The 27,827-nt window shown below is 40.9% G+C and overlaps 2 protein-coding genes and 1 long non-coding RNA gene across 5 annotated transcripts in view; 2 read left to right on the top strand and 1 right to left on the bottom strand.

The window, feature by feature from the left end:
* Positions 1-239: 239 nt before the first annotated feature.
* On the top strand, positions 240-27,104 carry LOC143438634 (uncharacterized). The gene is made up of 3 exons (XR_013107354.1): positions 240-323; positions 2,686-2,752; positions 26,970-27,104. It is a non-coding gene; the product is annotated as an uncharacterized LOC143438634 (long non-coding RNA).
* Positions 10,704-27,746, bottom strand: Cops5 (COP9 signalosome subunit 5). Of its 2 annotated transcripts, none has more exons than XM_076924389.1 (8): positions 27,607-27,746; positions 24,436-24,670; positions 23,498-23,626; positions 22,219-22,284; positions 21,059-21,144; positions 16,202-16,313; positions 13,011-13,159; positions 10,704-10,942 (listed from the first exon to the last, which is right to left on the bottom strand). In XM_076924389.1, exons 1-8 carry the CDS (start codon positions 27,696-27,698, stop codon positions 10,858-10,860), a joined length of 954 nt encoding a protein of 317 aa, XP_076780504.1. In that variant the 5' UTR covers positions 27,699-27,746; the 3' UTR covers positions 10,704-10,857. The 2 variants fall into 2 exon arrangements, with proteins under 2 accessions (XP_076780504.1, XP_076780505.1); XM_076924390.1 differs by having other exon boundaries at positions 27,356-27,663.
* Positions 27,649-27,827, top strand: part of Cspp1 (centrosome and spindle pole associated protein 1) — an 86,075-nt gene continuing 85,896 nt past the window's right edge. For both annotated transcript variants that reach the window (XM_076924380.1, XM_076924375.1), the window contains exon 1: positions 27,649-27,780. The gene's annotated coding sequence lies outside the window, so the exon portion shown is untranslated. The remainder of the gene's footprint in view (positions 27,781-27,827) is intronic.

Raw genomic sequence — 27,827 nt, 5'->3', positions numbered from 1 at the left:
CTATCAAGTTTTGGGAGAACTCATCATTTTATAATTTTACAGTGTGACAAAAGTCATATTTCCACAAAAGGAATGAATATACATAGGTTCATCTTAAAAACACTTTATACTTTCGATGTTTCTTTAAAGCAAATTGAAAATGTCTAGTGAAACTATTTTCTCACTGAACAAATATTTATCAAGTGCCTGCTATGTGAGTACTTACTATTCAGAGGATGCAAGAGGGAGTTACGTCAACTCCTGCCCTCCATGGAGACTACTGCCTCTCTTCAGGAAGGCAGTGAACTAGTAAACAAACCCTGACCAGGACAATTTTAACTGAGGTAAATCCCGTGTGTGTGTGTGTGTGTGTGTGTGTGTGTGTGTGTGTGTGTGTGTGTGTATGTGTGTGTGTGCGTGCACACGGGGGTGGGGAACCAGTAGGTGCAATGAGCATGTAACTAGAGAGTAGTAGTGGGGAGGAGGGAGGCCAGAAAGGTGGCTAGGGAGAACAGTGAGGTAAGGTGCAGAATAAGAACACAGTATAATGACACGTATGTATGAAGGTATCATTTGAAACACTTCTTTGAATGCAAACTAAAAATTAAAAATTAATCATGATAAAAATGATAAGGAGGTAGGTGTCTGAGCCTGTGGAGCCATTGAAGAATATTTTGGGCCTTGGGAGCAGCCAGCATGGAGGGAGGGGGGAAGTCACTGAAGACAGGACTCTGAAACAGAATGGGTGAAAACAGGAACCAGATCCTGAGGGCCTTTGGGCCACAATGAGCAATCTGAATTTCATTGATTTGTTATTGGATGAAACCTAAAGCCTTGCACACATTAAGTGCTCTACCACTGAGGATTATATTCTGAGCCCTTTACATTTTTAAAGAAAACTTGAGTCATGCCTTGATAATTTGAAGCTAGCCTTCTGAGTATCTGGTCTTTGATCTGTGGTCCAGGCCAAGCTAGAAAGTCAGTTTTATAGTAGTATTTATCTTATAAAGGAGAATACAAGCTTCCCCTCTGTAAGGAGGAAACCCAAACTGTATTTAGAGCAGGGGATGAGGGAGATTGCCACTTTATTGTAAGTTGAAATTCAGAGTCCTGATAGATGGTCACTTACTAAAGTGTATTATTTATGCAATGAATAGTATTGATGATATCCTTAGTAATCTGATGATGCCTCTGAGAAATAAATAAAAATAAACAAATAAACAAAAAATATCATTTTATTTTTTTATTCTAAATTCTTATATTCAATACAGCTTTTCTTTTTAGTGAAATAGGCACACACTAGTTTTAGATTTTGAGACAACTCAAGTGTTGATGCTCACAGTCTTAATGAATTTCCATATCAATAGTTCTTACTTTTACTTTTAAGTTCTGTAGTGTCTAATTTTCTTCTTTCAATTATTTTTTATTGATTATTTAGGAATCTCACAACATGCCCAACAGTGGTGGGGCACGCCTTTAATCCCAGCACTTGGGAGGCAGAGGCAGGCAGATTTCTGAGTTCGAGGCCAGCCTGGTCTACAGAGTGAGTTCAGAGTACAGAGTGAGACAGCCAGGGCTACATAGAGAAACCCTGTCTTGAAAAACAAAACAAAACAACAACAACAAAAAACCCCCAAACAACAAAACAAACAAACAAAAAGCAGAAAAAGAAAAAGGAATCTCACATCGTGCTCCCAATCACACCCACCTGCCAGTCTTCCCATGTCTGCCTCGCTTCCCCTGTGACAACACTTCCTCTCCACTCCCAGACCCCCCAAACCCAAGTCCATTTCATGTGGTCCATTTATTCACTGGAGCATGGTCAAGTTCCTAGTGGCCAGCCCCCAAGGAAGGATGAGTCTTCTCCACCTGCAACCTCACCAGACGCCATCGGCTAAGGACAGTGATGCAGTCAGTGGCCATTGTCCTGTGCCCACATCACCGCTTAATGTTGTGGGCTGGTGTGTGGTGAGACCAGCTTTCCCTTTCCCAAGACATGAACATGGTGGCTTCAGGCGGCAGCCCTGACTATGTGCATCAAAATGGGCTTTGATGGTAACATGGGCTTTAGACATCAACATGGCCCTTGGCTGTATCAGGACCACTGAAGCATTTATGGCCCTCAGTGACTGCACAGATCAAGCTCCTCAGAATGGCCTCAGGTGGGTTACACCTGCCTCACATCAGCATGGCTCTCAGGAATAAAGCCTGAGGACATCACTGAGGCATCAGGTGGCAGAACAGACTACACATGCTTACGTGGACCTCAGGCTTTGTTTTTGCCTAGGAGCAGCAGCATGAACCACAGACACCAACATGGCCTCTAGTGGATCTCGTCTTGGACCTCCATCTTGGACCTCTATTGTTGCCTAGAGTCAGGGGAATCCTGAGGCAGGGCAGCGGGTTGTGGTTTGTGTGTGTGTGTGTGGGGGGGGGGGGGGGGGGGGGGACAATTAGCATCTACATAAGCTACTGGCTGTTGTACACTATTCCGCAGATCCTGCTGGGCAATGACAGCAAGTAGACCTCAGTCCTCTCTCTCAGTCATCACTGTCATGTCTGCAGTTCCTCCTCTGTCCCTAGGGCATGCACGGCTCTCTTCCTCTTCATCGCATATTTGCAGTGGTGGCGTGTAGAGTAGTGCTTGAGGTCTTCTGGGTGCCTGGGGCTGCTGTCTAATTTTTTTTTTTTTTTCATGTAACTCAGGTTGACCACAAACTCTCCATGTAGTTAAGGATGACCTTGGACTTCCGATCCTACTGTTGGGATTATGGTATGTATGCCACACGAAGATTATACTGTGTTGGGATGTAGCCTATAGCTTTGTTTGTACCCTACCAACTGGGCCACACCGCCTGGCATTTTTGTTATTGTTACAGCCCCCCTGCCCCCCCCCCCCCCGCCAGCCCCCTTTGGGGATTTGTATGCCTCATACATTATGTAGATAAGTTTTAAACTCCTAATCCTCCTGCCTCCAGTTCTTAAGTAGTGTTCACTGTAGTTCCAACATCATTTGCATTCCAAGTGAACTTCCCTGAAGCTACAGAACATCCTAGATGGTTGTAGTTACATTAGATTGTATGTCCTCATATATAAACTCACAAAGAAATTAATTTTCTAGTCAATTTTATGTTGCTGCAAGTCCAGAAACCCAATTATCTCAATCATGCTAAAAAGTCATATAAGAAATGATAGATGAATTACATAAAGGGCAAAGTAAAACAATAAAAAATAACATATCTGTTTAATGGACACATTTAGCATCTTACTACAAATAACAAATTGAACTGAACATGAAGTATTATGAAGTATCAAGTCACAGGGTAAAAGAAACCAGAAATTAAATATTTAATTTGAGATGATTTTATGTTTACTACTTAATAAATAGATGTATTATCAATGGCAAACAGTTTTAGAATTTCATGATAGATATCTGAAATACTCTAAAATCCAATATAAAGGTCAAATACAACTCTATTCCAGACAATATGCTTCTTTATGCATAATTTTTTTAGATTCTAAAAGCACAACTGTAGTTCATCAAAATGTGCCCCAAGGCACAATACCATTTTACTCAGTCATTAGAAAGTAGAGCATAATTGCCTAGTAGAATCCAAAGAAAATATGAGTGCTGACATCAGGGACTCTCCAATTTGTTAGACAATTGTTCCACAGTTTTTGGCACTGGGATAATCCACATGTTGAAAAAGCAATTAATCACTGGTGTTAGTTATTAGACTATGACTTTAGCTGTTTCCTTTCAAACTTGACCTAAATAACAGGTTACCTGATCCATCCATCCATCCATCCATCCATCCATCCTTCCATCCACCCACCCATCCATGTTTTTATGTGTGTATGTGTGTGTGTATGTATGTATGTATGTATGTATGTATGCATGTATTTATTTATTTGTTGAGACAGAGTTTCACTGTGTAGCTTTGGCTGTCCTGAAACTTGCTCTGTAGACCAGGCTAGCCTTGAACTCACAGAGAGCCACCTGAGTGCTGGTATCTAAGGCTTATGCCACCACTGCCTAGCTCTCTCTCTCTCTCTCTTTTTTTAAATAATCTTATTTCTGAGGTCAAAAGTTTATGTACCAGTCTTGTAAAAGTTGGCCCAAATTTCATATTTGTTTTCTAAACTAAGACTCCCAAGTTTCTGTTTACAAATGAATTCTGTATCTGTTGTTAATTTTTGGATAGAGATGTAGTAACCCTTAGGGACTTCTAAGAGTGATTGCCTCAGAAGGTACCTGGGTCCTTAAACGTGCACTGTGGTCCAGAAGAAGTTACATGTATCTGCTGTTGGAACTTACACTGAAAATAGGCCAAAATGAAAGAATACCTAGCCAGATTTCTAATTTCCTAACTACTGAATGATTATCCGATGCTTACAACCCAAGGATAAGCAAAAATGACAGCCATCATTCTGTGTAGTAAATTTTCCTGTCTTCAAAATCAAAACAAAGAACCATATTTCTTACTAATACATGTCTTATGTTATGATGAAAACATTCCAGAAATGCAGAAGAGACCTTGCAAACTCAACAGCCTGTGTTCAGTTGAGTTTATTCGGCTACACATGGATACAGTGCAGACTTAGGAATATAAACCAACCCTTCTTTGAATGCCTGACTCTTGTGCCTGTACCTTGTCATTAGCAGAACTATTCTGGAAACTTAGAGCTTCAATAACATGCAAGCCTCCAACTTCTAAACAGTTTCTCTGATTCAGGCATAGTTGCTTATATACTTTGTTTATTTTCAAGGGGCTGTTCCACCGGGCAGTTTATTTTTCTATTGTGTCATGCAGCGATTTTCTAGAAGTCCTGAACACCAGGTAGTCACACTAATCTTTGTCAACTGTGTTCAGACTGGATCTTTCAGTGAGGGATGCTTGGTCCCAGAGCTCCTTTTTTAAAATCAGAAACAATGGTGTATACAAAGTTTCTCTCTTACTGGTTCCTATGTTCCTGCGGGTATTATTCACCACACCAGCTTGAGTGGTGTTCTATTGTTAATGAAGAAACATCAATATCCAAGTACAGTGTCACATGAAAATAGTTTTAAGTGCCTAAACTCTTAGCTACACATGCATGTACACAAGCCACTTGTGTGCATGCATGTTTGTTCTTGGTCTAGAAGTTGGATATTGAACCTTTAAAACAATCTGGGAACTTGAAACAATCCCAACTCTGAGAGCTTGCTGAGTTCCTACTGGCTCCAGCCCCTACTCCCTCTCCGCTGACCTCTCTCTCCCTGCTCTACTCCTGGTCTCTTCTGGCTCATTCTATTACTTGGACATTGGGATTAAATTTTTGTGAAGACTGACATTTCCTGTATATCATCACTAAAGAGTTAGAGAAATTATCTCTGGAAATTGTGTCACTGTACAAGAACCAGACTCCACTTAGGAAAAAAGGCTCTTTCAGCTCCTCAATAGTTCATGGCTGTAAGACAATACTTTGCAGGAAACAGCAAAAACTCCCATCTCATGGCTTAGTTTATGAACAATGCTTGCAAATTGAGTCTGGGTTTCTTAAAGCCATTATAAATTGGAACACTTATGTAAGAAATGTGATCATAAAAACATACTAAAACCTACAGATAAGGAAAAAAAAACACTTACACATATAGACATGATGGTACATGCTGGTAATTCCAATACTTCCATGGCTAGGAAGGTGTGAGTTTTAAAATAGCCTGGGCTACAAAGTAAGAAACTATCTCAAAAAACAAAGACAAATACCAACCAAAGAAAACTCAGTTTATCCCACCAAAAACAAAACAACCAAAACCAAAACCAATCAAACCAAATCAAACCAAACCACCACCACCACAACCACCAACAGCAAACCACCACTACCAAAAACAAAACCCCCCCAATAACAATGAAAACCAGAAAGCCTTAGAAATAGGCTTCAAAACATGGCTGACTGAAGGGACACTGGCTATCTCGGTGGCATTCCCTGTGTATAATCATGCAGTTTTGGTTACCACACACTCAGGTTTAGGGTAACCTGTTGTATATAGTTCCGGGTATTGGGGTTTATGACCCTAAGCTATGGCAATCAGTGTGAAGTCAGCAACTTATTTTGACCCTGATGAATGGCTCCCCAACTCCCAAGTGGTACCATACATAGGTAGTCAGTTTCAGAGAAATTAATTTGAGGTTAGGTCAACATATGGAAGACAGAGCAGAGAACCGTGCCAGGAAGTCTAATGTAACACTGTCTAAGCCAATTGTATTCTGCATGCTGGAGTTTGGTGAACCAAACACATTCTTTTTTTAAACAAGTTATTTCAGTTTTCTTTTTGTAACTAGGCAAGCTCTAGTTATTGCTACACTGAAACCTCTTTTTAAAAAAGTCCAGTAAAGTTCTTATTGGAAAGTTTCCTTTTCTTGGTACTGTTTAAGCACAGACATTTTCAGTCTTACATTTAGCCTCATTGACTAGGTTACCAATGTAAAGCTAAATGTCAAAATTGTATTTAAGTCTTGGCATGTAAATGGTTTTTAAAAGTATTTTATTCTTAGTATATATTTGTTGTACACTGGACTTCATTGAGTATGACACACATTGACCATGCTTACTACTTACCTTCTTTCAGCTCCTCCTTTCCAAACTTTCTTAACTTTCATGCCATAACTGATGTCTATATAGTTAGATATTCATACATAACTAGATGTACATGAGAGAAACCTCATGGTAGTTATCTTTGAGTCATGGTAATGTCAACTCCTTGCTCTTTTGTATCAAAATGTTAAAGAAAAATGTTATACTTATTTGTGTCTACATGGCAAGGTGTGTGTGTGTATAGTGTGTATATGTGCGTGTGTGCATAGGTAAGAAGGCATCCCTCAGGAATGGGTTCTCTCCATCCACCATGTGTGGTCCTGTGGCTTGAACTCAGATCAGAAAAGTTGACAGCAAATTCTCTTATAGATGAATCATCTCACTGGCTAGTGTGTCAGAATCTTAGAGTATTCAATCACATCTGAGAAACCTCAACCAGTTTGTCAGTGTTCTGAGCAGGATGACTCAACATAGTACCCACAGAGCTGAAATTTTGTTACTAAATATAAATTTTGAAGTTAGGCCCTGGTTCTTCCTCCCAGTCCCATACTCCCAGAAATAAGACTTGGACTCAAAATTTATTTACAAATACCTTGGCCATATGTCTAGGCTCTACTCTGATTAGATATAACTTAAAATATACCATTTATGCTAGCCTACATTCTGCCCCATGGCTGGTTACCTGTGCTCAGATACCGTGCTTGTATCTGGTCACATCTTTCAGGCAAATATCCCTGTACTTGGCTGTATCCCAGAATCCTTTCTGCTTTCTGGATATCCCACCTCCATTTCCTGCCTAAGCCGCAGGCCAGAGGTGATGCGTCCATACAATGCACAAGGTATTCTCTCTACAGTATAAAACCTTCAATGACATAAAAACAGAGGTGAGAAACTGGGTGTGGTGGTGTATGCTTTTAATCCCAGCAGTTGTGGGGCATAGGCAGGTGGATCTCTAGGTTAGAGGTCAGCCTGGTATACAGTGAGTTCTAGGATTGCTAGCCCTAAACAGAGAAGCCCTACCTTAAAAAGCCAAGTGAATATAGTTAATCAAACACTGCCTCACTGCTAAGGGCACCAGAGAGTTTCTATGCTTTGTTTCCTCCAATCTCTTACAGCATATGTTGGTTAAATTTTATTTTTTTATTATGCTCTGTGTGTGGGGATGTATGGAATGATATTAGTGTCACAGTGTAATTGTAGTCAGAGGTGGTTTGAATGAGAATGGGTCCCACTGGTTCATATGGTTGAATTCTTGGTCCATTTTGGGAAGGATTTGGAGCTGTGACCTTGTTGGAGAAGGTGTGGCGTGGCACTGAGGAGGCAGGAGGCTTTGAGATTTCAATAGACTGGTGCCCCTCCTAGTGTCTTTCTCCCCATCCTCTGCTTCCTAGCTGCAGATCAAGATGTCAGCTCTCTACAAGCGGCAGAACATAGGTATAGAGGAAGAGGTTAGAGGGAATAGATATATCTCATTAGGAAAGGGATATACAATAGTTAATTATGGAACAGGAGGGTCAAGTGGGGGGGGGGTGAGGGAGGGAATGTGGGGAAAGACAGCTAAAATTAAGGGACATTTGGAGGGGATTATGGAAATATAATACAATAGAAACTTCCTAAAATATATACATATATGAAGGCAATCCAAATAAAACACCAAATAATGGGTTCCCAAATGTTACCAACAGAGGCTTCCAGTACTGGTAGAGTTATATCCAGTTGAGTTGTTGGCCATTGGGTCCCATGGAAATCCCCAAGCAATCTAGGCCATTGCCAAGACAATAGGTTGCTTTCCATAAACAGACAGCAAGGCTTCATTGCTCTTAACACCTATAGCACTCACTGAACATGGAGAAGTCAAGCTGGTGCCTGCAGAGCCTTTGCCCCTATGTCCTAGTATCTTCGGTACAGGAAGGTACTCTGCAGGCTACCAAGAAAACCTGCAAACATCAAGGCAGCCACAAACCTTTTGACTGACAATGGTGTTCTGCCAGCAAGATAATGATTCCTAATGACATTCTGCTACATCCATAGGTCAGTGCCTTGTTCAGCCATCATCAGAGAGGCTTCCTCCTGCAGCAGATAGAACAAATACAGAGACCCACAATAGCTAGGCATTATGGAGAGAGAGAGAGAGAGAGAGAGAGAGAGAGAGAGAGAGAGAGAGGAAGAAGAAGAAGAAGGAAGAGGAGGAGGAGGAGGAGGAGAAGGAGGAGGAAGAGGAAGAGGAGGGAGAGGAAGAGGAAGAGGAAGAGGGAGACAGACAGACCTGCAACACACATCTCTAAATGGGATTGTCTCCATCAAATTCCTGTCCTGAATCCTGAAGAAGAGTAAATAGAAGTGTGGGAATCAGAGGGGATGGAGGACACCAGGAGAACAAGGCCTTCTAATTGAACCAAGCAAAGCTCATATGAGCTCAGAGACTAAGACAAGCACAGGGACTGTACCAGGTCCTGTATATATTATGGCTTCCAGTGTTTCCATGGGACTCTAGAGTGTATGCAGCAAGAGTGGGTCTCTGATCCTTATACCTTCTCTTGGGCTCTTCTGTTTGTCTTGTCCAACTTCAATGCAATATTTTAAGAAAATCTTACTATATTTTGTTATGTTTGGTTGTTATCTCTTAGAAGCCTGTTCTTTTCTAATGAGAGACAGAAAGGGAGTGAATCTGGATAAAGGAGGTTGGGAGGAACTGAAAGGAGTAGGGGGAGGGGAAACTGTAATCAGGGTATGTGAGAAAACAATGCATTTTTCCATATAAGGGTGTAAAAAACCAAAAAAAAAAAAAAAAAACACCAAAAAAAAAAAAAAAAAAAAAAAAAAAAAAAAAAGGCAGCAGTGGCACATGCCTTTAATCCCAACACTTGGGAGGCAGAGGCAGGCGGATTTCTGAGTTCGAGGCCAGCCTGGTCTACAGAGTGAGTTCCAGGATAGCCAGGGCTACATAGAGAAACCCTGTCTTGAAAAACCAAATACAACAACATCCGCCCCCCCCCCCAAAAAAAAAAAAAAAACAACCCAAGGTCTTTCGAGCTCTCTACAGTTCCCTGCTGCCATCATGGACTCTGGACTCTGGTACTCATAAACCATAAGCCAATTAAAATTTCTTTTTGAGTTGCTTTGGTTATTTATTTATTTATTTATTTATTTATTTATTTATTTATTTATTTATTTATTTATTGTCAGTGTAATAGAGAAGTGAGAAATGGTCAGAGGACAACCTGTGAGGTTGGTTCTTCCTCACTGCCTTATGTGGCCAGGCCTTTTACCCACTGAGCCATCTCACTGCCTCCTAAGTCTCATTGAAAGGTTTCCAGCCTTACTGGTCTCTGCTGTGCTCTTAGAGAAAACAACGCTGCACGTCTCTGCTGGTCAGACTTCTCAGTGATGCTAGGATGGGCTCCACGGGGCCCTGTAGCCCCGTGTCCCACCTCTTGTGTCACCCTTGGTACTTTCCAAGTGCAACTGGACAATCTGAAGTCTGACAGAGTTCAGTGGACCTTCCAAAATCCTACCTTACTAACCCTTCTGGAACAAGCATTCCTTCCCGAGAGTTCCTTGCCACACAGTCTCTCTCCAGAGCAGCTCGCTGTTAGCCGTCACTAAGCTCTGGACAGATGCTGGTACACCCAGCTTGCTGAGCTCAGCTCTAGAAAGTGCTCCTGCCTCCAGTCAGGGAAAGGCACTCGGTGAATGTCTGAATTGCTAGAGACCGTGTGCTTGACTGTCTCTAGTAAGTTTTTGTGGTTTTCAGGAAAATAAAGCATGATAGATCTTGGTGTTATTTCACAGGAATATAAAAATGTTAACCCAGGAGTGATGTTGTGAGCTTGTAATCCCTGCATTTGAGAGGCTGAACTGTGAGTCTGAGGCCAACCTGGGCTACACAGTGAGACTCAGGCCAGTCAGGGCTCTGTAGTCAGATGCTATTTTATTATAAGTTAAATTACATTTTTACTGATAGACTGTCAAGAGAAGGCACAAGAAAAACTGAAAAGTTTGTAACCATGGTGTGATTAAATGGTAAGATTCTTTGATTACTTTGATAGGCAGTATTTGAAACACACAATAGGTCTAGTAAGTCCTTTTCCTCCCATAAACAAGAGCACTAAAAGAAACCCACCCACAAAACCACAGAAGGACAATTTCATGTGATAGTTTTATTACAGTGCTAATACTCAGGACACCACACAGCACCTTAGTCTTCTAATCTGAGTTTTGGTAACTGGGTTAAAAGTGTTACTTGAGCTTCTCGTTTCCTTCCACATACCAGCTCTGAGGAAAAGTACTCAGTGGTAACTAAGCAACGTTAATCTGATTAAACAGTTTATCCTTAATAACCTGAGACATCAGTCCATGGATGGCTTCTATGGTGGTTTTACAGCTGGAAAGAAGAAACACATAATGTTACCAACTGAAAGCTGCTTCTCACATCACTCCTCCCCTCATGCTCATCCCCGAATGCCCAAGAGTCACACTCTTCAAATCAAACCAATTTTTTCCCTTAATTTTTTAAAATGTTCTGCTTTGCCTGTTAAGTGTTTTATTAAACTAGTTCCTTCATAAAAGAATAACTATGTTAACTTTGTATAATTCATAAGTTAATTTTGCTACTCTGACTTTGGGAAAAATTGTTTGTAGGCAACTATACACTCACTATGGATCTGTAAAATATTATTCTACTAATTCCTATAGTATATTAAAAAATATTCCTGGAGCTGGCAAGATGGCTCAGTTGGGCAAAGGTTCTTGCTGCTTGAATTTGTTCCACATGGTGGAAGGAGAACAGATCCCACAAGCTGTCTTGTGAACTCCACATGCATAGCTGGGAAGTGTACACACACACACACACACACACACACAAATACACACGGCACACATATAAATGCTAAAAGAATTTTTAAATTCTGTTATTCCTCAGAATAACCTAAAAAAAAAAAAAACCTAAAAGATTCTGTTTCTTGAAATAACTATAAATATCCTCTAGACAGTTGAAGTCAGGTCACTGGTGAAGGACTTGAGATTTCAGAAATAATTTTAAAAAATGACAGAGCTCCATCAATATTGAGAAGAGTTAACTTTTTATTATTACAGTAATTTACAGGAAGAAGTTTCCTATTTTCATTACTACCCTTCACTGTCCTATTTTTTTTTTTTTTTTTTAATAAAGTGAAGAAATCCTCTGAGGAAAAAGAAAACAAAATGAATACAACTAAAACAAAGAAACAAATCCATGTGCCATGATGCCATACTCAGCACTGAAAAATGAATACAGATAAAACATCAATTCTAAACACAATGATAGCTAAAGCAAATGTGCCTCACTTGGGCCACTCCACCTTCTGAGAGCCAATGAGATGGTTCTTGTTTTGGTTGTGGTATTAGGGATGGAAGCAGAGCCTGTGCATGGCAGGCAAGTGCTCAACCACTGAGCTCCATCTCACCCCAAGAAGTATCTCTACCAGCTGACTCCAGCTGCCAGGATAAACTTTATCTTCCCGCCACCCTTCTTCCTATGGAATAATCTCCCCTCCCCCTTTAAAAAAATGCTCAAAGATAATTTTATTGGAGTTTAAGAGGAAAACATAATATAGGTAGAAATCCTGGCACACCCCAGGAGGAGACGAAGGAAAGTCCTGTGTTTGAAGTTTGGCAAGGAACAGAACAGGTAGCTTATGAAAAGAAGGAGAACATCACTTCACGAGTGGAAATGGGCTATTGGGCTGAAGAGAGCACCCCTAAAGCCTTATAGAAAAATTTCGAAGTAGACAGGAATCGATCAGCTTTCAGCTATCCAAGTATTCTCTTTCCTTCTATATCATATTCATATCATATTAAAACTCAAGTTTTTGTAGCAGTAAATGTTAGTGTCTAAACCCCGTTTGGTATATGCATCAGAAGGCCACATCTAAGTTATCAGAGACCACATCCCAAGGAAATACTTAGGAAGTAAAACATGGGATAATAAAATACTGCAAAAAGAAGAATTGTAGCCCAAAGAATTAAGAGAGAAAATCTGTTCCATGATATTCTGGAATCTGAAATTTGGCAAATTTAAGAAATCTTAATTTAATCTTAATCCTTCAGAAAATGTTGAGTTGAGGACAAGGATAAGCAAGCCTCCGTAAGCCTGTCCCAATACCACCCCTAAAACACATCTAGTCAGGGACCAATTTTCCTTGTACACATGTGGCTAAACCTATAAAGGGTGACTTAGCATATTTCTACATCTGTGAGTTGAGCTTTCTCTTTTGCCCAATTTCCCCTAAAATTTCAAAGTGTGAATTTAAAATTTATATGTCACTTTTTAAAAGGGCTAAGCAAATAATATTCAGACATCATCCTGGGGTGTACTAAAATAAAACCATAAGCAATCAGAATCTACTATCGGTAAACTCTGAGAGAGAGAGAGAGAGAGAGTCAGGGTATGAGTCCTGCATATGTGTTCTTACCTGTCTCTAGTAGCTTTGGCAAGTTTGTCTTCTGACTTTCGGTCATGTGTTTCTAAACCCAACATGAAACTTCCACGTCCCAGCTGGGCTTCCGATTGCTCTAACTTCTCAGACAAATCAAACACCTGGCCTGTGGTATAGTCTGCATTCTGTGGAGAAAGTAGGACTGTGTCATTGTACTACACAAGGTTACCATAAAAAATAAAAATTCTGTTTTCTTCCATAGCTAAGACTGCTTTCAGGGACCATGTACATATAAAACAAGCACCCCACTACAGAGTTATGTCTTGTTTTGAGATAGGATCTTGCTAGTTTCCCAACTCGGTCTTACTTTCCTGCACAGCTGGAACTACAGGTATTACCCTCATTCTGTACACACATCACTTTTTTTAGATAGGGTCTCACTATGTAGTCCTAGTTGGCCTGGAGCTTGCTATATAGGCCAGGTTGGCCTTGAACTCAGATCTGCCTGACCCTGCCTTCTGACTGCTGGGAATAAAGGTATATGCTCTCATGTCTGGCTAAAAATGTACTGATTTTTATGTAAAGTAATTTAACATTTTATTTATAAATAATACCAATGTACAGATAAAACGGAAAGACAGTAAACAAGTTAGGTTATAGCTGTAAAAACTGTTCCTAACTATATTAATTCAATTGTAGGTTTTAAAAAAAATAACTTCAAGATTGAATGTGGGATTGTTTCCTTGTTTGAATTACGTATTTGCTATCACGGAGGCGCTGAGGAATGCCCAGGCGAGTGGGTTTTGGCCCTGCTACAGGTGAGCTAGGAAGCTTGAACCATACCGCCTGGACTTCTTCTGAAAATAGAAGAGGGCGGCAGTAATTTCCACCTTAAAGCTATTCTGAAAATGAAATAAGCAATATATCTAAAGCTCCTAGTACTGTCCAAGACACCTTGTGAAGGCTTGGTAATTATCTAGTTTAGTGACTGTACTTATTAGAGCACCACTCTGTGCCCTTGTTTACACTTACATTTGAGAAACCTATTTTGCATACTTTTCTTTAATTTTACATATATTAGATATTTTACAAATTGAAAACTATTAAAAGTTTCATCCATATGTTTAACAGTGATACATATATTATCAACCTATCTCGCTATATACCTGTGTCAAGTGTGGTGCTGGGGCTTGAATCTACAGTCTTGTATAAGTACATTCTACCACCAAACTGAATCCACAGGCCTAAAACTAGTTCTAGTTACCAGCTTGGTCTCTAACTCACTAAGTAGCTGTAATAGATTACAGTTGTATACCCCCATGCTAATTGTAGTATTTTAAAAAGGTTTTTTTTTTTTTTTTTTTTTTTTTTTTTTGTTTTAGTCTTAAAAAAAAAAAACAAAACCAAAAACCAAAAACCAAACAACTTCGTGGGTGGGGCATCCCCATAGTCGTCTTTGTGAAATGCAGACATAAAAAAGACAAGTTGTGATCTTAAACATTTCCTTTGGTTTTGTTGAGACAGAGTTTTTCTGTGTGGCCTTGGCTGTCCTGGAACTCGATCTGTAGACCAGGCTGGCCTCAAACTCAGAGATCTACCTGCCTCTGTCTCCCCAATGCTGGGATTAAAGGCGTGCGCCACCACTGCCCGGCTCCAACTTGCTCATTTTAATGTTGCTACTTCTAATAATAGATAGAACAAGACATTAATAAATAGTGAGTCTTTCCAAGAATATAATGCACCAAATAAAACACTATTAATCATTATCAAGGCAGGTGCTTCCCCAGCTGTAGTGTGCCTAGCGATACATCTAGTGCCACCAATTTATTACCACAAAGGCCCAGCCACTACAGCTGGATGTGATGGCACGTGCCTACAATCCCAGCACTCAGAGGGCGGAGACAGGATTTCAGGGCCATCCCTGGCTATGTAGCAAACTATAAGGGTAGTCTGGAGCAGAGGGGACAAACTTCGTTCTGAAAGTCACTAAGGACTAGTAGTAATTTTCAAACCCTGTTTATTTCAAATCATACTGTATTACATGAAGTAGTCTTTTTTTATCAGAAAGTAAAAACAATAAAACTGCTAAGTTCCAAATATATAACTATTAAATATATATCCATTAATAAGAATAACAATATTAGATTTTAATGATGTATTGGGAAGTACTGAGTTAATGTTTTTCTTTGATGAGCTTCAGATTTCTGTCCAGGACCTCTTCTCCATCTTAATCCCCATGTTCCTGAGACAGCTGCTTCTGCTCCGGCTCAGCAGTGTGCCCTTGCCTTGGCCTGGCCACTCCTCACATTCTTAAGACAAGGCCTACAATACGTTTTAAGGGCGAGCATGCAGCTTAAGCAAAGTCTCTCCAGCACAGGACACTGCCTGAGACTACGCAGGGATGTGCATGTTGTTTTCTGTCTGAACACTGTGAGATGAGAACACAGAGCTGCCATCTGCTTTCATGTGCAGTCTGAATGTGAGCCATGCAGAGCTCAGAGAAAGCGGGGACTTCACAACATCTCCTGAGGAAGAACCTAGACTTGCTGGAGAAACATTTCCATTTCCTTCGTTTGGTACCCTGTCATTTCTAACTAGACCGGTGGTTCTCAGCCTACCTGATACTGTGACCCTTTAATACAGGTCTTCATGTCGTGGTGACCCCACCCATAAATTATTTCATTGCTACTTCATAACTGTAATTTTACTATTATAAATTATAATGTAAATATCTGATATGTGATTCCTGTGAGGGTCACAACAAGAGAGTTAGGTGTCAGAGACTTACCTGTTATCCAAGGCAACACAACCAGTATTTTTTTCCTTCCTCTGTGAATTTCTTTGAAGGCACAAGCTTATCTCCTCCCCATTTGGATAGCCTAGCATCCCCATCTAGCTGAGGACAGAATCCTGCTCCAGCCTTGAAGTTACACCTTTCTGTGAAATGAGTTTCAAATGCTAAACAGTTTTTGTAGCTTGGCTACAGTTGAATTAGCCAGGTGTAATAGCACTTGCCTGTGATTCCCAACACTCAAGCACCTGAAGCCAGGGGCCAGTAAGATGGCTCAATGTGTGAAGGCGCTTGCTGCTAAGCCTGAGCTTGATCTCTGAGGCCCACACATAAGGGAAAAACTGACAATGTTGTGTTGGCCTTCATATGAGTTGATCATGCATCAACTTGGCTTCAGAGTAAAACAAAATTCAAACGAAACAAGTCCAGTACTTACAGTAAGCAAACTAGAGGAACTCAGGGTATTCACCCAGTATTTATTCCACAAAAGCTCAAGTAGTTTACGATCCAAAGAGGATTTGAAATATGAGACTTCTAAGGCATAATATCTAAAAAAAAAAAAAAAAAGAGAGCATACATTTGGCAGGTGAAAAAAAATGCAGTTATATTGGATAGAAGTTTTGTCTACACTTAAGCAAAATTATATTTTATAGTCATATAGCTGAACAACAGCTAAATATAGTGTTTCTTCTAGTGTCTTCTAGTATGGCTCTAAATCTGTCTACTAGCCTTTCTTGTTTTATATATATACACGTATGTTTTTCCTTTTGTAGTGCCCCAACATTTCTTTGCTTTCCTTTCCTTTCCTTCTTTCTTTTTTTTTTTTTCTTTTGTTTTTTCGAGACAGGGTTTCTCTGTGTAGCCCTGGCTGTCCTTGAACTCACTCTGTAGACCAGGCTGTCCTTGAACTCACTCTGTAGACCAGGCTGTCCTTGAACTCAGAAATCCGCCTGCCTCTGCCTCCCAAGTACCACCGCCCGGCGTGCCCCAACATTTCTAAGAAGCTAGTAGCAACTGCAATTCCTAAATGGCGTGTGTATTATGGAGCTCACCAATTCTAACAACAGGCTGAGCTAAATGAACTGCCCTAGGGCAGCTCTAGGTTTTTCAACCTTTGTGAATATTCTAGAAATGACACATAGATCTCCCACTTCTTCCTTTTTCTAGTGAGGCCTGTGTGCTTTTTAAAAAGTATACCTTAAAGTAGTTCCGAAGGTGCCTAGAAGAATTTCTACTGCTTTGAAAGGTAGTTCATTTATAATACAGAGAACCAAGGGGAATTTAGTCAAACATCTGAAAAACCTGTTATTACTATTGAAAGACAGTCCTGGCTGGCCTGGAATTTATTGTATAGAGTAGGTTGGCCTCAAACATGGATACTCCTTTCCCCCTCACTTCTGCCTCCCAAATGCTGAAATTAAAGGTGTGTGTGAGCATGACAGACCTTATTATTATTATTTTTTAAAAAATATCTTAGCTGATTGTAAACCAATGGATATAAGGAAGCACAAGAACACTCCTTACTCTGAGAAACTCATCATTCAGATCAAAGTTAAGTATAATAAAATATACTCAGTAATAGTGACTGATGCTACAGTGTACATATAAAACAGCCACCTACCCCTATATTAGAGAGAACAAGTTCTTAAGAGTAGAGCTCAACTGGTCATTTGGAGCTCAAACTGTCTGAGAAGCCCCAGTGTAATGCTTGTAAAAGTCTTTAATGGGCTGGTAAGGTGGCTTAGCCAGTAGCAGCATTTGAGTTGGACCTCTGTAATCCAAGTAAAGACATAGAGATAGAAAGAGAGAATGGACCCTACAGTTGTCCTGTTGTGTCTCTTCACACCTGCACCATGGCATACACACACATATAAGAGAAAAGTACATCCATTTGGCTGAACAATTAGCAAGAACAGAGAGAGTTATGTGAGGAAAACTCAGAAAGCTATGTTGTGGTCTCATTTGTGGAAAACATTTATTTTATTAAAAGCTAAAAATTTAACCTTTATTCTCTGGTTTCTTGGGACTCATAGAAGGTGTTTGTGCAAAAGCAGTGATACAGGAGAGGGGAGTTTCAGAAATCTGGCTGTGGCGGTACATTAGGGTGTTAAGAGAAACTGAGGATGGGTACAGAAAGGAAGCCCGGGGCAGGCAGACAGAGAGAAAAAGGCTCAGACACCAAGGCCACTTCCCTCAGACCAAGTCAAGAAAGGTGGGTATAATGTAGTTCTTGATCAAGGTTCAGCATTGTGGAATAAGAAGGTGACTTTAGGGGCTGGCAAGATGGCTTAGTGGTTGAGAGCATTCGCTGCTCTTCCAGAGGGCCCAGGTTCAATCCGTAGCACTCAACATAGCAGCTCATACTTGTCTGTAACTCCAGTTCCAGGGGATCCAACACCTTTGCACAGACATACATATATGCAGGCAAAAACACCAATGCGCATGAAATAAAAATATATAAACCACGAAAAAAAAGTTGACATGAGAATGGCCTTTGAAGGTTAAGATACATATGCATGTCAAGCCAGGTGATGGTGGCTCGTGCCTTTAATCCCGACACCTGGCAGGTAGAAGCAGTCAGATGGATCTGAGTTTGAGGCCTCCCTGGTCTACAGAGTGAGTTCCAGGACAGACAGGAGTACAAAGAAACCCTGCCTCAAGAAAGGAAGAAAAGGCACACATGAGAACAAGAGGGGCATCTCTTTAAGCATCGTCTGTATCTTTAGTGCTTTGCTTATGCTCTGATTTACTGTGTGTTCAGTGGACAAGGAAACAGAATGAGAGGTCTGATGCGTGCCGTGCTAGGGATCTGGTGTCCTCCAAAGGCCATGTGTTAAGCAGTTGAGCCACAGAGACAATGGAGGTGGATGAAACTTTAGGCAGTGGGACCCAGTGGAAGGAAGTGAGTAGATCAGGCACACAAGCTTCCTTAAAGCCTCTTTAACCGGCTCCACTTCCCAGCCACCATGAAGTGAGAGCCTTTCATGTTAACATGCTCTCAGCCTGGTGTATTGAGTTAGAAACAACTGGACCAAAACTGACTGAAGACCAAAACCTGAAACCGGGGAAATAAAACTTTCCTTCTCAGAAAACCATCCCAGGCATTTTGTCACAGTAATGGGAAGCCAACATGAAGCTGCACAGCTGCAAGAGCAGAGTCGGCCCTGTGGGAAAAGACATGCTCCCAGACTTACGTCCTGAGTTCGATTCCCAGGACCCACATGATGGAAGAGAGCAATCGACTCCTTCTGATCATGGTACATGAGCCCACACACTTCTACACATACACACAAATGAATAAAGATAAAAGAAGCTTTTAAAAAATGCTATGGTTATTACTCAAATCTCAGTATTTATTATTATACACAAAATAGACATTCAGAAAGGTATGTAAGGGGTGGGGCTCTAGGACTTTAGTGAGATGCTCACTGTAAATAACACATTGCTCATGCTTCTGTAAGCAACCTTAATGTAACTCACTGGGTCACTAAAGAAACAGGTAACAAAACCACCAAAGATACCAGAGCACCAAGGGGATGAGTGGGAGGAGGAAAAGCCATCACAGAGATTGGGGGAGGGGGGAATGAGAGGAATATGATCAAGCACACCATAAGCATACACAAATTTTATAATGAAAATATGTATGATTTATATACAGTAATAAAACAAATCAACATCTGGACAAGCTATAAGGAATTTAGCTTTAATTTTATACTTTGTTGAGTCTACATAGGCATAACACATCTTGCCTAGTATGTGCTTAAATATTCAGCATACCAGATTGTACAGTTCAAACAGATTTGGGGAGGTTAGGGTGGTGCCGTGGTGGAGAACCTGAGCAGTGAGCATGAAGCTCTGAAGCTGATCCACATCAGAGAGAAAAAAGAAACAGTCTTTCAGATTTGGTTGTGCAAGTGTGAGCAGTAGTAGTAGCACATAGCAGTCAAGGTATTCCTCAAAGTCAGGATAAGAGATGGAGAAAAGGAGACATCAGATAATATGTACTTAAGCAACATTTAAAAAGAGCCCATCCTTCTATGATTTAAATGTGAGGACAGAGCAGTGAGCTCAATAGCAAGGAATCAAAACCACCACCACCCCGTGGGGCAGCGCTAAGAAGGAAACTGGAAAGGGGCACATATGACAGGGAGAGTTATGGGACAAAGTCATCAGAGTGCATCCTCTGTTCAGGTGATGTGGAAACAGAGCCTCACATACAGTACTTAGTCACATGGAAGTAAGGACAAAGGTCGGCAGCTCATCTGACACATGGATAGGAATAGCATAGCTGGGCTAAACCTTCATGACAAGAGACAAGCAGGCCAGCTCTCAGAAGTGTGTAGTGTGGTCAGGCTTATGGGTTTTACTCTTGGTAAGATGGAACACTATTGTGAGGGAAAGACATGCTCCAACACACATGTTAACAGGACCAGCCCAGCTGCTTCACCTTTAGGGCGAGGGCAGACTTAGGAAGACTAGCTGTGTACTGAGTGCTATGCTGGGGCTTCGGATGCCAGGAGCTTGGATGAATGTACAGAAGGAAAGATGGTCAGATACATTTACAAAGCATGAAAAACTGCCCTCATGCTTTGCTAAGAGTAAAATGGGCATTTGTGTGTGTATGAGTATCATGTGTACACATGTACTATGTGGGAATCAGAGAGCAACGGGCAGGAATGAAGTTGCTTTCTATTGTCTGGACCTGGGGATGGAAGTTAGGTGGCCGGATGCTCTGGCAGTACAGTTGGTTAGGTTACTACATGGCACTTACACAGCAGTACGCGTACGTTGTCAGCCTTAGCATCAGGTACCTTCAATCACTATGCCATCTTACCATCCCCAAATTGTGTACTTTAAGGGCAGCAAACATGTTATTGTTAAGGTGTACCCGGGTATTTGTTTCAATTGTTAATTATGGTCTGAGTATCTTGTGCAATGAAAAGAATGTTTATGGTTATTTGAAAGAAAATGAGCTAGATTAAAATAGTTATTGAGGAAAAAAGTAACTAAAAAGAGAATTATTAGTTTAAACACTTAGCATTATCCTAAATTCACATTCTTTTCCTAATATTTCAAAGGTATTACATATTATGAAATGCATTTTGTCTGAGTCAAGTGTGAAGTAAGTCTCTGACTGAATGGCTTCTTGAGTTTTGAACCCAGGGCCTTGGGAATGGCAGGCAAACACTCTGCTGAATCGGAAGGTTGAGTCTGCGTCACTTGACAGCCCCAAACCTACTTCACTCTGCTGCTGTACCACAGCTACAGCCATGACAACTGTTCAACTACTCACTGTTTGCAGTGCACACCAAAATCTTCTATTTTATTAAGTGGGATAGTCTGGTACTCAGAAGGTCCTTCATCAGGAGGTTTGTAGCCCTAAACAAAAACAAAGAAAACAGAAAACTGAAAATAATAAAAAGCAAAGTTGTCTCTGCAGCTTCTTATGTATGGGACCAAATTCAGGAGAGCTCAATAGTAAACCAATATTGTAATAACATCTGGGCCTGGTGCGTTACACACGTGCTGGGGAGGCAGAGACTAAAGGACTGCTGCTGTGTGCCTGTGCTAATAGATACAGAAAGGAAATGAATTCAGCTTGTTTCTCTAGTACCTGTCAAATTGCCATGAGTACACAAATGTTTCCTGGTAAATAAAACCCTTTGTCTGGCAAGATACACGCACACACACAGACACACATACACACCCCTACACACACATACATATATATACATATACACACATATATATACACACATAAAAAATACATATATAAAACATAAACATGTTATTGATATGAGCTGTAGCAGTTTGCAATTTTGTATTAAAAAATCTTCTACACTAAAAAAAAAAAAAAATATTACGCTGGGTAATGGTGGCACACGTCTTTAATCCTAGCACTTGGGAGGCAGAGGCAGGAGGATTTCTGAGTTCGAGGCCAGCCTGGTCTACAGAGTGAGTTCCAGGACAGCCAGGGCTACACAGAGAAACATGGTCTTTAAAAAAAAAAAAAAAAAAAAAAGATATTATACAGGTTGTGTATATAGCTCAGGGGTAGAGTACTTGCCTAGTACTGTTGGCACTAGAAAAAAAAAAAGCTTGTGTATAAATGTGAGAAGCTAAATTTGGATCCCAGAACCCACACAACACAGGCCTACTTAGTGCACATCTGTACTTCCAGCTGTCTACGGTCAGATGCGAAGTGGAGATAAAAATCCACATAAGCCAGCTAGCTTGTACACAGTGAAAAGTATAAGATCCTGTCTCAAACAAGGTGCATAGGAGACCACTAACTCCCAAGGGTCTCTTCTGACCTGTAGACCTGTGCCTGTACTCATAAACACATCACCCCTGAGGTGACACACACTCATAATCCTAGTACTTCAGGTTTAATTCAAGGCTAATCTCAACTACATGAGATTGCCCCTTCATAGCCCCCTTTATCCAAATTACCTTTGGATATGTCCTAAAGGCGCCAAGATTCACTTTTCCTGCAGATATTGTTCTGGTTGGGTCAATCTACAAGAGACAAATAGTCAACATAAGTCACATGCTTTACTGAGTCAATATCAGAAACCAAAAACAAACCAATATAGCACCATATACATGTACACCAATCTAGTAAACAATCCGAAAATAACCAAAATAATTGAAGAAGTTCAGCGAAATAGGAATATATCAGTTAAATTATTGATTAGACTTAAGTTATCATATCACCAAAGAATGTTTAGTATTGTGGGGAGCGACAGAAGGCGGCTATCATCCTTGCAGCCATCTTGAGCCATATACCCTGACATGAGACTTGATTACAATAGCCTACAACAGCTGAGCACACTCTGATAACATCTTGCTTTAGATACCCAGGACCTTCCCCTGGGTGTGTGAGACTTAAAGGTGTGTGACTTAAGGGCGTGAGTTAGAGATCAGATTTAGAGACAAGACCGAAGGGCATGACTTAAAGGCGTGGCTTAGAAGTGAGACAATCACACTCTGTTTGGTCTCCATTCCGTCCTCACTCTCTCTTGCTGAACCCCCAGACTGGAGCAGCCTCGGGCAGTGTGGGCTCTAACAATTTAGCCCCCAAGGCTTTTGGCAGTGTGGGTTCCAACACTGACAGGTATTATTTAAGCTGTGCATGCTACTTGGCAAGCCCATATCTTTTTTTTTTTTTTTTTTATGAGACAGGGTTTCTCTGTGTAGCCCTGGCTAGTCTTGAACTCAGAAATCCACCTGTCTCTGCCTCCCAAGTGCTGGGATTAAAGGTGTGCGCCACCACTGCCTGGCTATATCTTTCAAAAAAAAAAAGAATTAATGGAGAGACTGCCCTCCTATTCCCGTCCTCTTTAATAGATGAAAGATTGTTTGCTTCCTCTTAAAAATCCCAGATTGCATTTAAAACACTCTGGACATACAACAAGACAGGTTCCAGCCATTTCTGCTTCTCCAATTCACTCAACCCTGATTAAATGCCTATGGGATAGTGTGAGGTACAGCAAAGTTAAGACTCCCTAGGTAGACTAACACCAGAGCTTTATTCTTTACCACACTGTTTTCCAGTATTCTTTCTTTAGCAAATCTTCTTGAAGAACTTAATTAAAGCATCTATGTAAAAATCCATGCATAGATATGCAAGTCTGTAACCGTAGCATTGTATATTAGGAAAGGAGAGAGGAAGGTCTGTAAACTGGTCAGCCAGCCTAGATGAAATAATGAGCCCCCAGTTACTACTTACCACCACTGCTACAAATGGTTCCTGAAACTGCTGGTTAAGCATCTGTGTACTAACATCAATCCCAGAGAGCCAGCAGCCATAACCAGGGTGACTATGGTACCAACCGATTGCATTCTCAAGGCGGCCAACCTATCACATCAAAGAAAAAGCTTGCTTTAGATATGGTTTAATCTCAGAGATACTGATGCTGTCATTTACAGGTTTTATGTAGCACTGTGGTCCAATAACAGCACACAACATATACTGCTTTGAAGTTAAGGAATTTCTCAACAGACAATACATGCGCACAGTGTAAAACGAGGCACAAGAACAAGGGTATCCAGTCTCCTCCTCCATCTTTCCCCTCATCTGTTTCTCAGCCCAGACATTATCACTCTAACATCTCACAGATACTCTGTAGACTAATATAAACACATCTGCACATAGCTGCATACCACATACTATACTTTTTTTTTTTTTTTTTTAATGAAGAAGCAATTCTGGAGCTTGTTCCACGTTAAGTAAAGACATGGATAGCTTTTTAAAAAAGCCTGCCTACATAGTTCATTATAGTCCATTAATAGATATACCATACTCAGGGATAGTTCATTCTTAAATTTGTTGTTGTTCTTTTTTTTTTTTTTTTGAGGGGTATTGGAGATACCGAACTCGGGGCTTCTGAATGCTAAGCATGAACTCTACCAGGAACTTGCATCTCCAGCCTACATTTTTTTGTTTTTATTTTAAACACAACTGATAGTGAAAAAGAAAATGTATCTGGGAAGGACCTCCTCCCCCAACCTAATACTATAAATCTCACAAGACTTTTAAAATTTCACATAAAACTGTTCAATTTAAAATATAGAATTTAATGTGAAAAGGACAGTTTCAAGTTCAGACACCCAGAAGTCATCCTGAGACTCTCAGAGGTTTTTAAGTTTAAGAAACAGTATTTTTACCTGTTTGGCATTTTCTATGTATGCAGCCATATACTCATATGCAGCAGCCTGGGCATTTACCCGGGTTTCAGTGCCCTCCACAGGCAGAGCAAAGCTGTCCATGATGATCATGGTCTCCCCATCGACTTTCCCGAGCATCAAACCCATCACTTCCAAGTTGCCTCCTGCTCTTGCATGCATCACCATCTTCAGTAGAGCTAGTGCTGAGATTTTGCAGTATTTAAAGTAGTGGTGACTACAAAAACAAAATCACACTGTGATTAAGGCTCTTATTTACCGTACAACTTCAGAAGACGGTGTCTGTGAAAACGGGTACGTTCTGAAGGGACTGACAGTGATGACAGGGAGTGTGGAACGTGGGGAGAGAAAGAAAGCAGTAAGCGCGAGGGTGCTTGGAAACAAGACGTCACAGGTCAACGGCTCAGCCGCTCAGGGAAAAGAGTCTAAATAAATTTTAAATATACCGTTGAAGTGAGGGAATAATGATCAACTCCATAGTTTTTTTTTTTTCTCAATCAACATGGAATTATTATATCTGATTACATTCTTAGGTCTAACTTTCTGACCTTGTTATTAATTAACTTATTTATTATCTGTGGTACATGTTTATTAATGTGCCACTAGATGGCCTGTGGAGATGACAGGGGCTGTCAGGGGTCTTTCTCTACCTTTTTTTTGTTGTTGTTTTGCTTTTGACACTGGGTTTTTCTGTATAGCCCTGGCTGTCAGTAGATCAGGGTGTCCTTGACCTTTATCACCCACCTCTGCTGAGATTAAATGTGATTGTCACCATGCCCAGCTCCTTTTCCTCTATGTTATTACTTCATTCCCTTGTGACAGAACCTCTTACTGAAAGCTTACTGTTTTGGCTAGGCTGGCCGACCAGCTTACAGACCTTCCTCTCTCTGCTTTCCTTCCATACAATGCTAAAAGGTTACAGACACACATAACCATGCATGGATTTTTACATAGATGCTGGGGATTTGAACTCAGGTCTACATGCTGGATAGCAAGTATTCTTACCCACTGAGCCATAGGACTTAATTTCTACAAATGTAGCCTCTGAAACCGACCTGCTTAGGTCTCAATTTTACACTGACACTCCCTGAGAGAGTAGGGCCACTTAATGTCTATGCCAGATCAGATATCTATAAAATAGGTATTCCGTCTGTTAGTACGAAAAGGACACAGTATGGGCTTAGCTTAGTCCCAGAAACACTAAAATCTAAGGTACTGTTATCAGCCTTATTAATCTGATTTTTAAAGATATTGTCAAAGAAACAGTGTGTTAGCTTGTGGCTTCCTTCTGATAGCATCTTGGGAATTAAAAAGTAGATCCAGTATCCTTATTTCTGTGACAAACCATCGTACTCGATTAAACTCTTGAATAACATTTTAAAATCACTGATGTACCCTGCATGTTAAAATAAACATAAGTATAGCCATAGATGGTGAGAAAGTCAAGAATTTACATCCATCTAAAATGTGCAGCTTGCTTTAGGAACAGCCAAGTAATCTCTGCAGGTCATTCTGAGTCAACATGGCCTGTTGGATGCAAGCAACCAAGTATAGCTTCCAGCTTTTGCTTGATTTTAACCACAAGCTTACTGAGACCATCTTAGAAATCGAGACATAAATTTAAAAATTGGCTCTTACATCTACTTGGGGAAAACAATCTTACTATGCTCCTATTACATATGGTTCATCCAGAACTTTCTAACAGATTACCTTATCTAATCTTTATGACATCATTAATAGCTATGTTTAACCTTTATCTTTTTTTTTTTTTTTTGGAGACAGGGTTTCTCTGTGTAGCCCTGGCTGTCCTGGAACTCACTCTGTAGACCAGGCTGGCCTCGAACTCAGAAATCCGCCTGCCTCTGCCTCCCAAGTGCTGGGATTAAAGGTGTGTGCCACCACCGCCCGGCTAACCTTTATCTTATATATAAATTTAGATACTTTAGTTTCCTAATGCCAGTCAAGAGTTTAAGTGACAGTTATGCTTGATTTTCAGTCTATTGTACCTAAGTTCATTGTCGTAGTATGATCATGAGGTGAGTTTCTGAATGTATTTATTTCCCTATTTACAGAAAGGTAAAGAAAGTACAGTCATGATTATTAAATGACAAGAAAATCGTCAGGACAGTGCCAGGCTCACAGTAAGAACTCAATAAACCCTGAAAATAGAGTACTGACAGAGCCAGCTTTGACAACAAAACAAAGTACCTGGAAACAGCAAGACAGTTTACACAGCAACCTTTTGTAATTTCTTTCTTCACTCTCCTTAACACAATTTGCTTTAAAGAATCTTTTGACTTGTCATCAGTCCCAAAGATACATGGATTTGGCTAGGGGGCAAATAGCCTCTAAGCTCTATTTTATAATTCCTGGCTTCCGTGAATTGTTGTAGTAGTATTTTAGAGAACTGGTAAGAGGATTTGGTATGTCTCTAAAATAGTTATAGGAGGAAAAAAAAGTGCTAAAAAAAAAAAAAAAAAATCACCCCAAGAGGTCATGGCTTTTTTTTTTTTTAGATCAATGCTCTACTCATTCGATTTCTGAAAACAGCCACGCTCTTCAGTTTGGGATCCACTGAAGGCTGCAACAAATTGCACGTAGTCACCAGGTTCAAGGCAGAGTGTGAGATTTACGAAAATAATCATGTTGAGAAAGTCGCACCCTAAGTCAGCCCTTTACACCCCTTGGAAGCAAGAAACTTTCTAAAAGGGGAAATCAAAGCAGGCCCTAGAGGACAGGTAAGGCTCTACTGATAAGGCAGACTAAACCCACTGTGCCCAGTATTCTGTCGACGCCCCTCAGAAGGCCAAGCTCTCCACACCCTTCATCTCCCACCCTTCGCGGGCCTCTCACAGTCCCGCCATCCCTTCCCTCCCCTGCGTCTCGCCAGGGACCTCCTCACTCCTTAGTCCAGGGTTTCGCCGCCAGGATTTCTTGTTGTTGTTTTTTGTCATATTTGTAGATTTCATCGATACTCTGCGCTTCCTGCATGTTGTTGGCCAATTCCCAGGTTTTCTGGGCCATACCACTCCCGGAAGCTGCCATGGCCGAGGGACCGGAGAAGCTGTCGTCACCACAACCAAAATGCAACTTTATTTTACTGGGCCTCAGCGTGCGGGCTTTGCACCTTCCCCACCACGGGTGCACACTCACTAGACTCTCAAGGCAGCCATGACACTTGAGACCGGAGGTGACGTTGGTCCAGACCATTCGCGCGGCGGGGCGCGGCGGCGGCGCAGCGACATAGGAAACGTTTCCTAAGTGTCGGCTCGGCTCGGCTAAGAATAGTCTTGCGGATGAAACGAGAACATGCCGGCTCGGAGATCCGTACGTGTGAATTGCGAGGGACGCAAAGTATCGGTGTGGGAATGGTA

The sequence above is a fragment of the Arvicanthis niloticus genome, chromosome 25, assembly GCF_011762505.2.
Source record: "Arvicanthis niloticus isolate mArvNil1 chromosome 25, mArvNil1.pat.X, whole genome shotgun sequence".
In the NCBI taxonomy this organism is placed as follows: domain Eukaryota; kingdom Metazoa; phylum Chordata; class Mammalia; order Rodentia; family Muridae; genus Arvicanthis; species Arvicanthis niloticus.
The sequence above is the reverse complement of the archived record's forward strand: the minus strand, read 5'-3'. Positions and strand labels throughout refer to the sequence as shown.

What these genes read in the sequence shown, in the direction of transcription:
- Cops5 (XM_076924390.1), bottom strand. Translation starts at nt 27,663, where the DNA reads ATGGTCTGGACCAACGTCACCTCCGGTCTCAAGTGTCATGGCTGCCTT. An exon ending in GCGAAACCCTGGACTAAGGA is followed by an intron (nt 24,671 to 27,355) that starts GTGAGGAGGTCC and finishes TTGTTTTTGTAG; the next exon opens with TCACCACTACTTTAAATACT. An exon ending in GCCAAAGCTACTAGAGACAG is followed by an intron (nt 10,943 to 13,010) that starts GTAAGAACACAT and finishes TCTTCTTTCCAG; the next exon opens with CTGTAAAACCACCATAGAAG.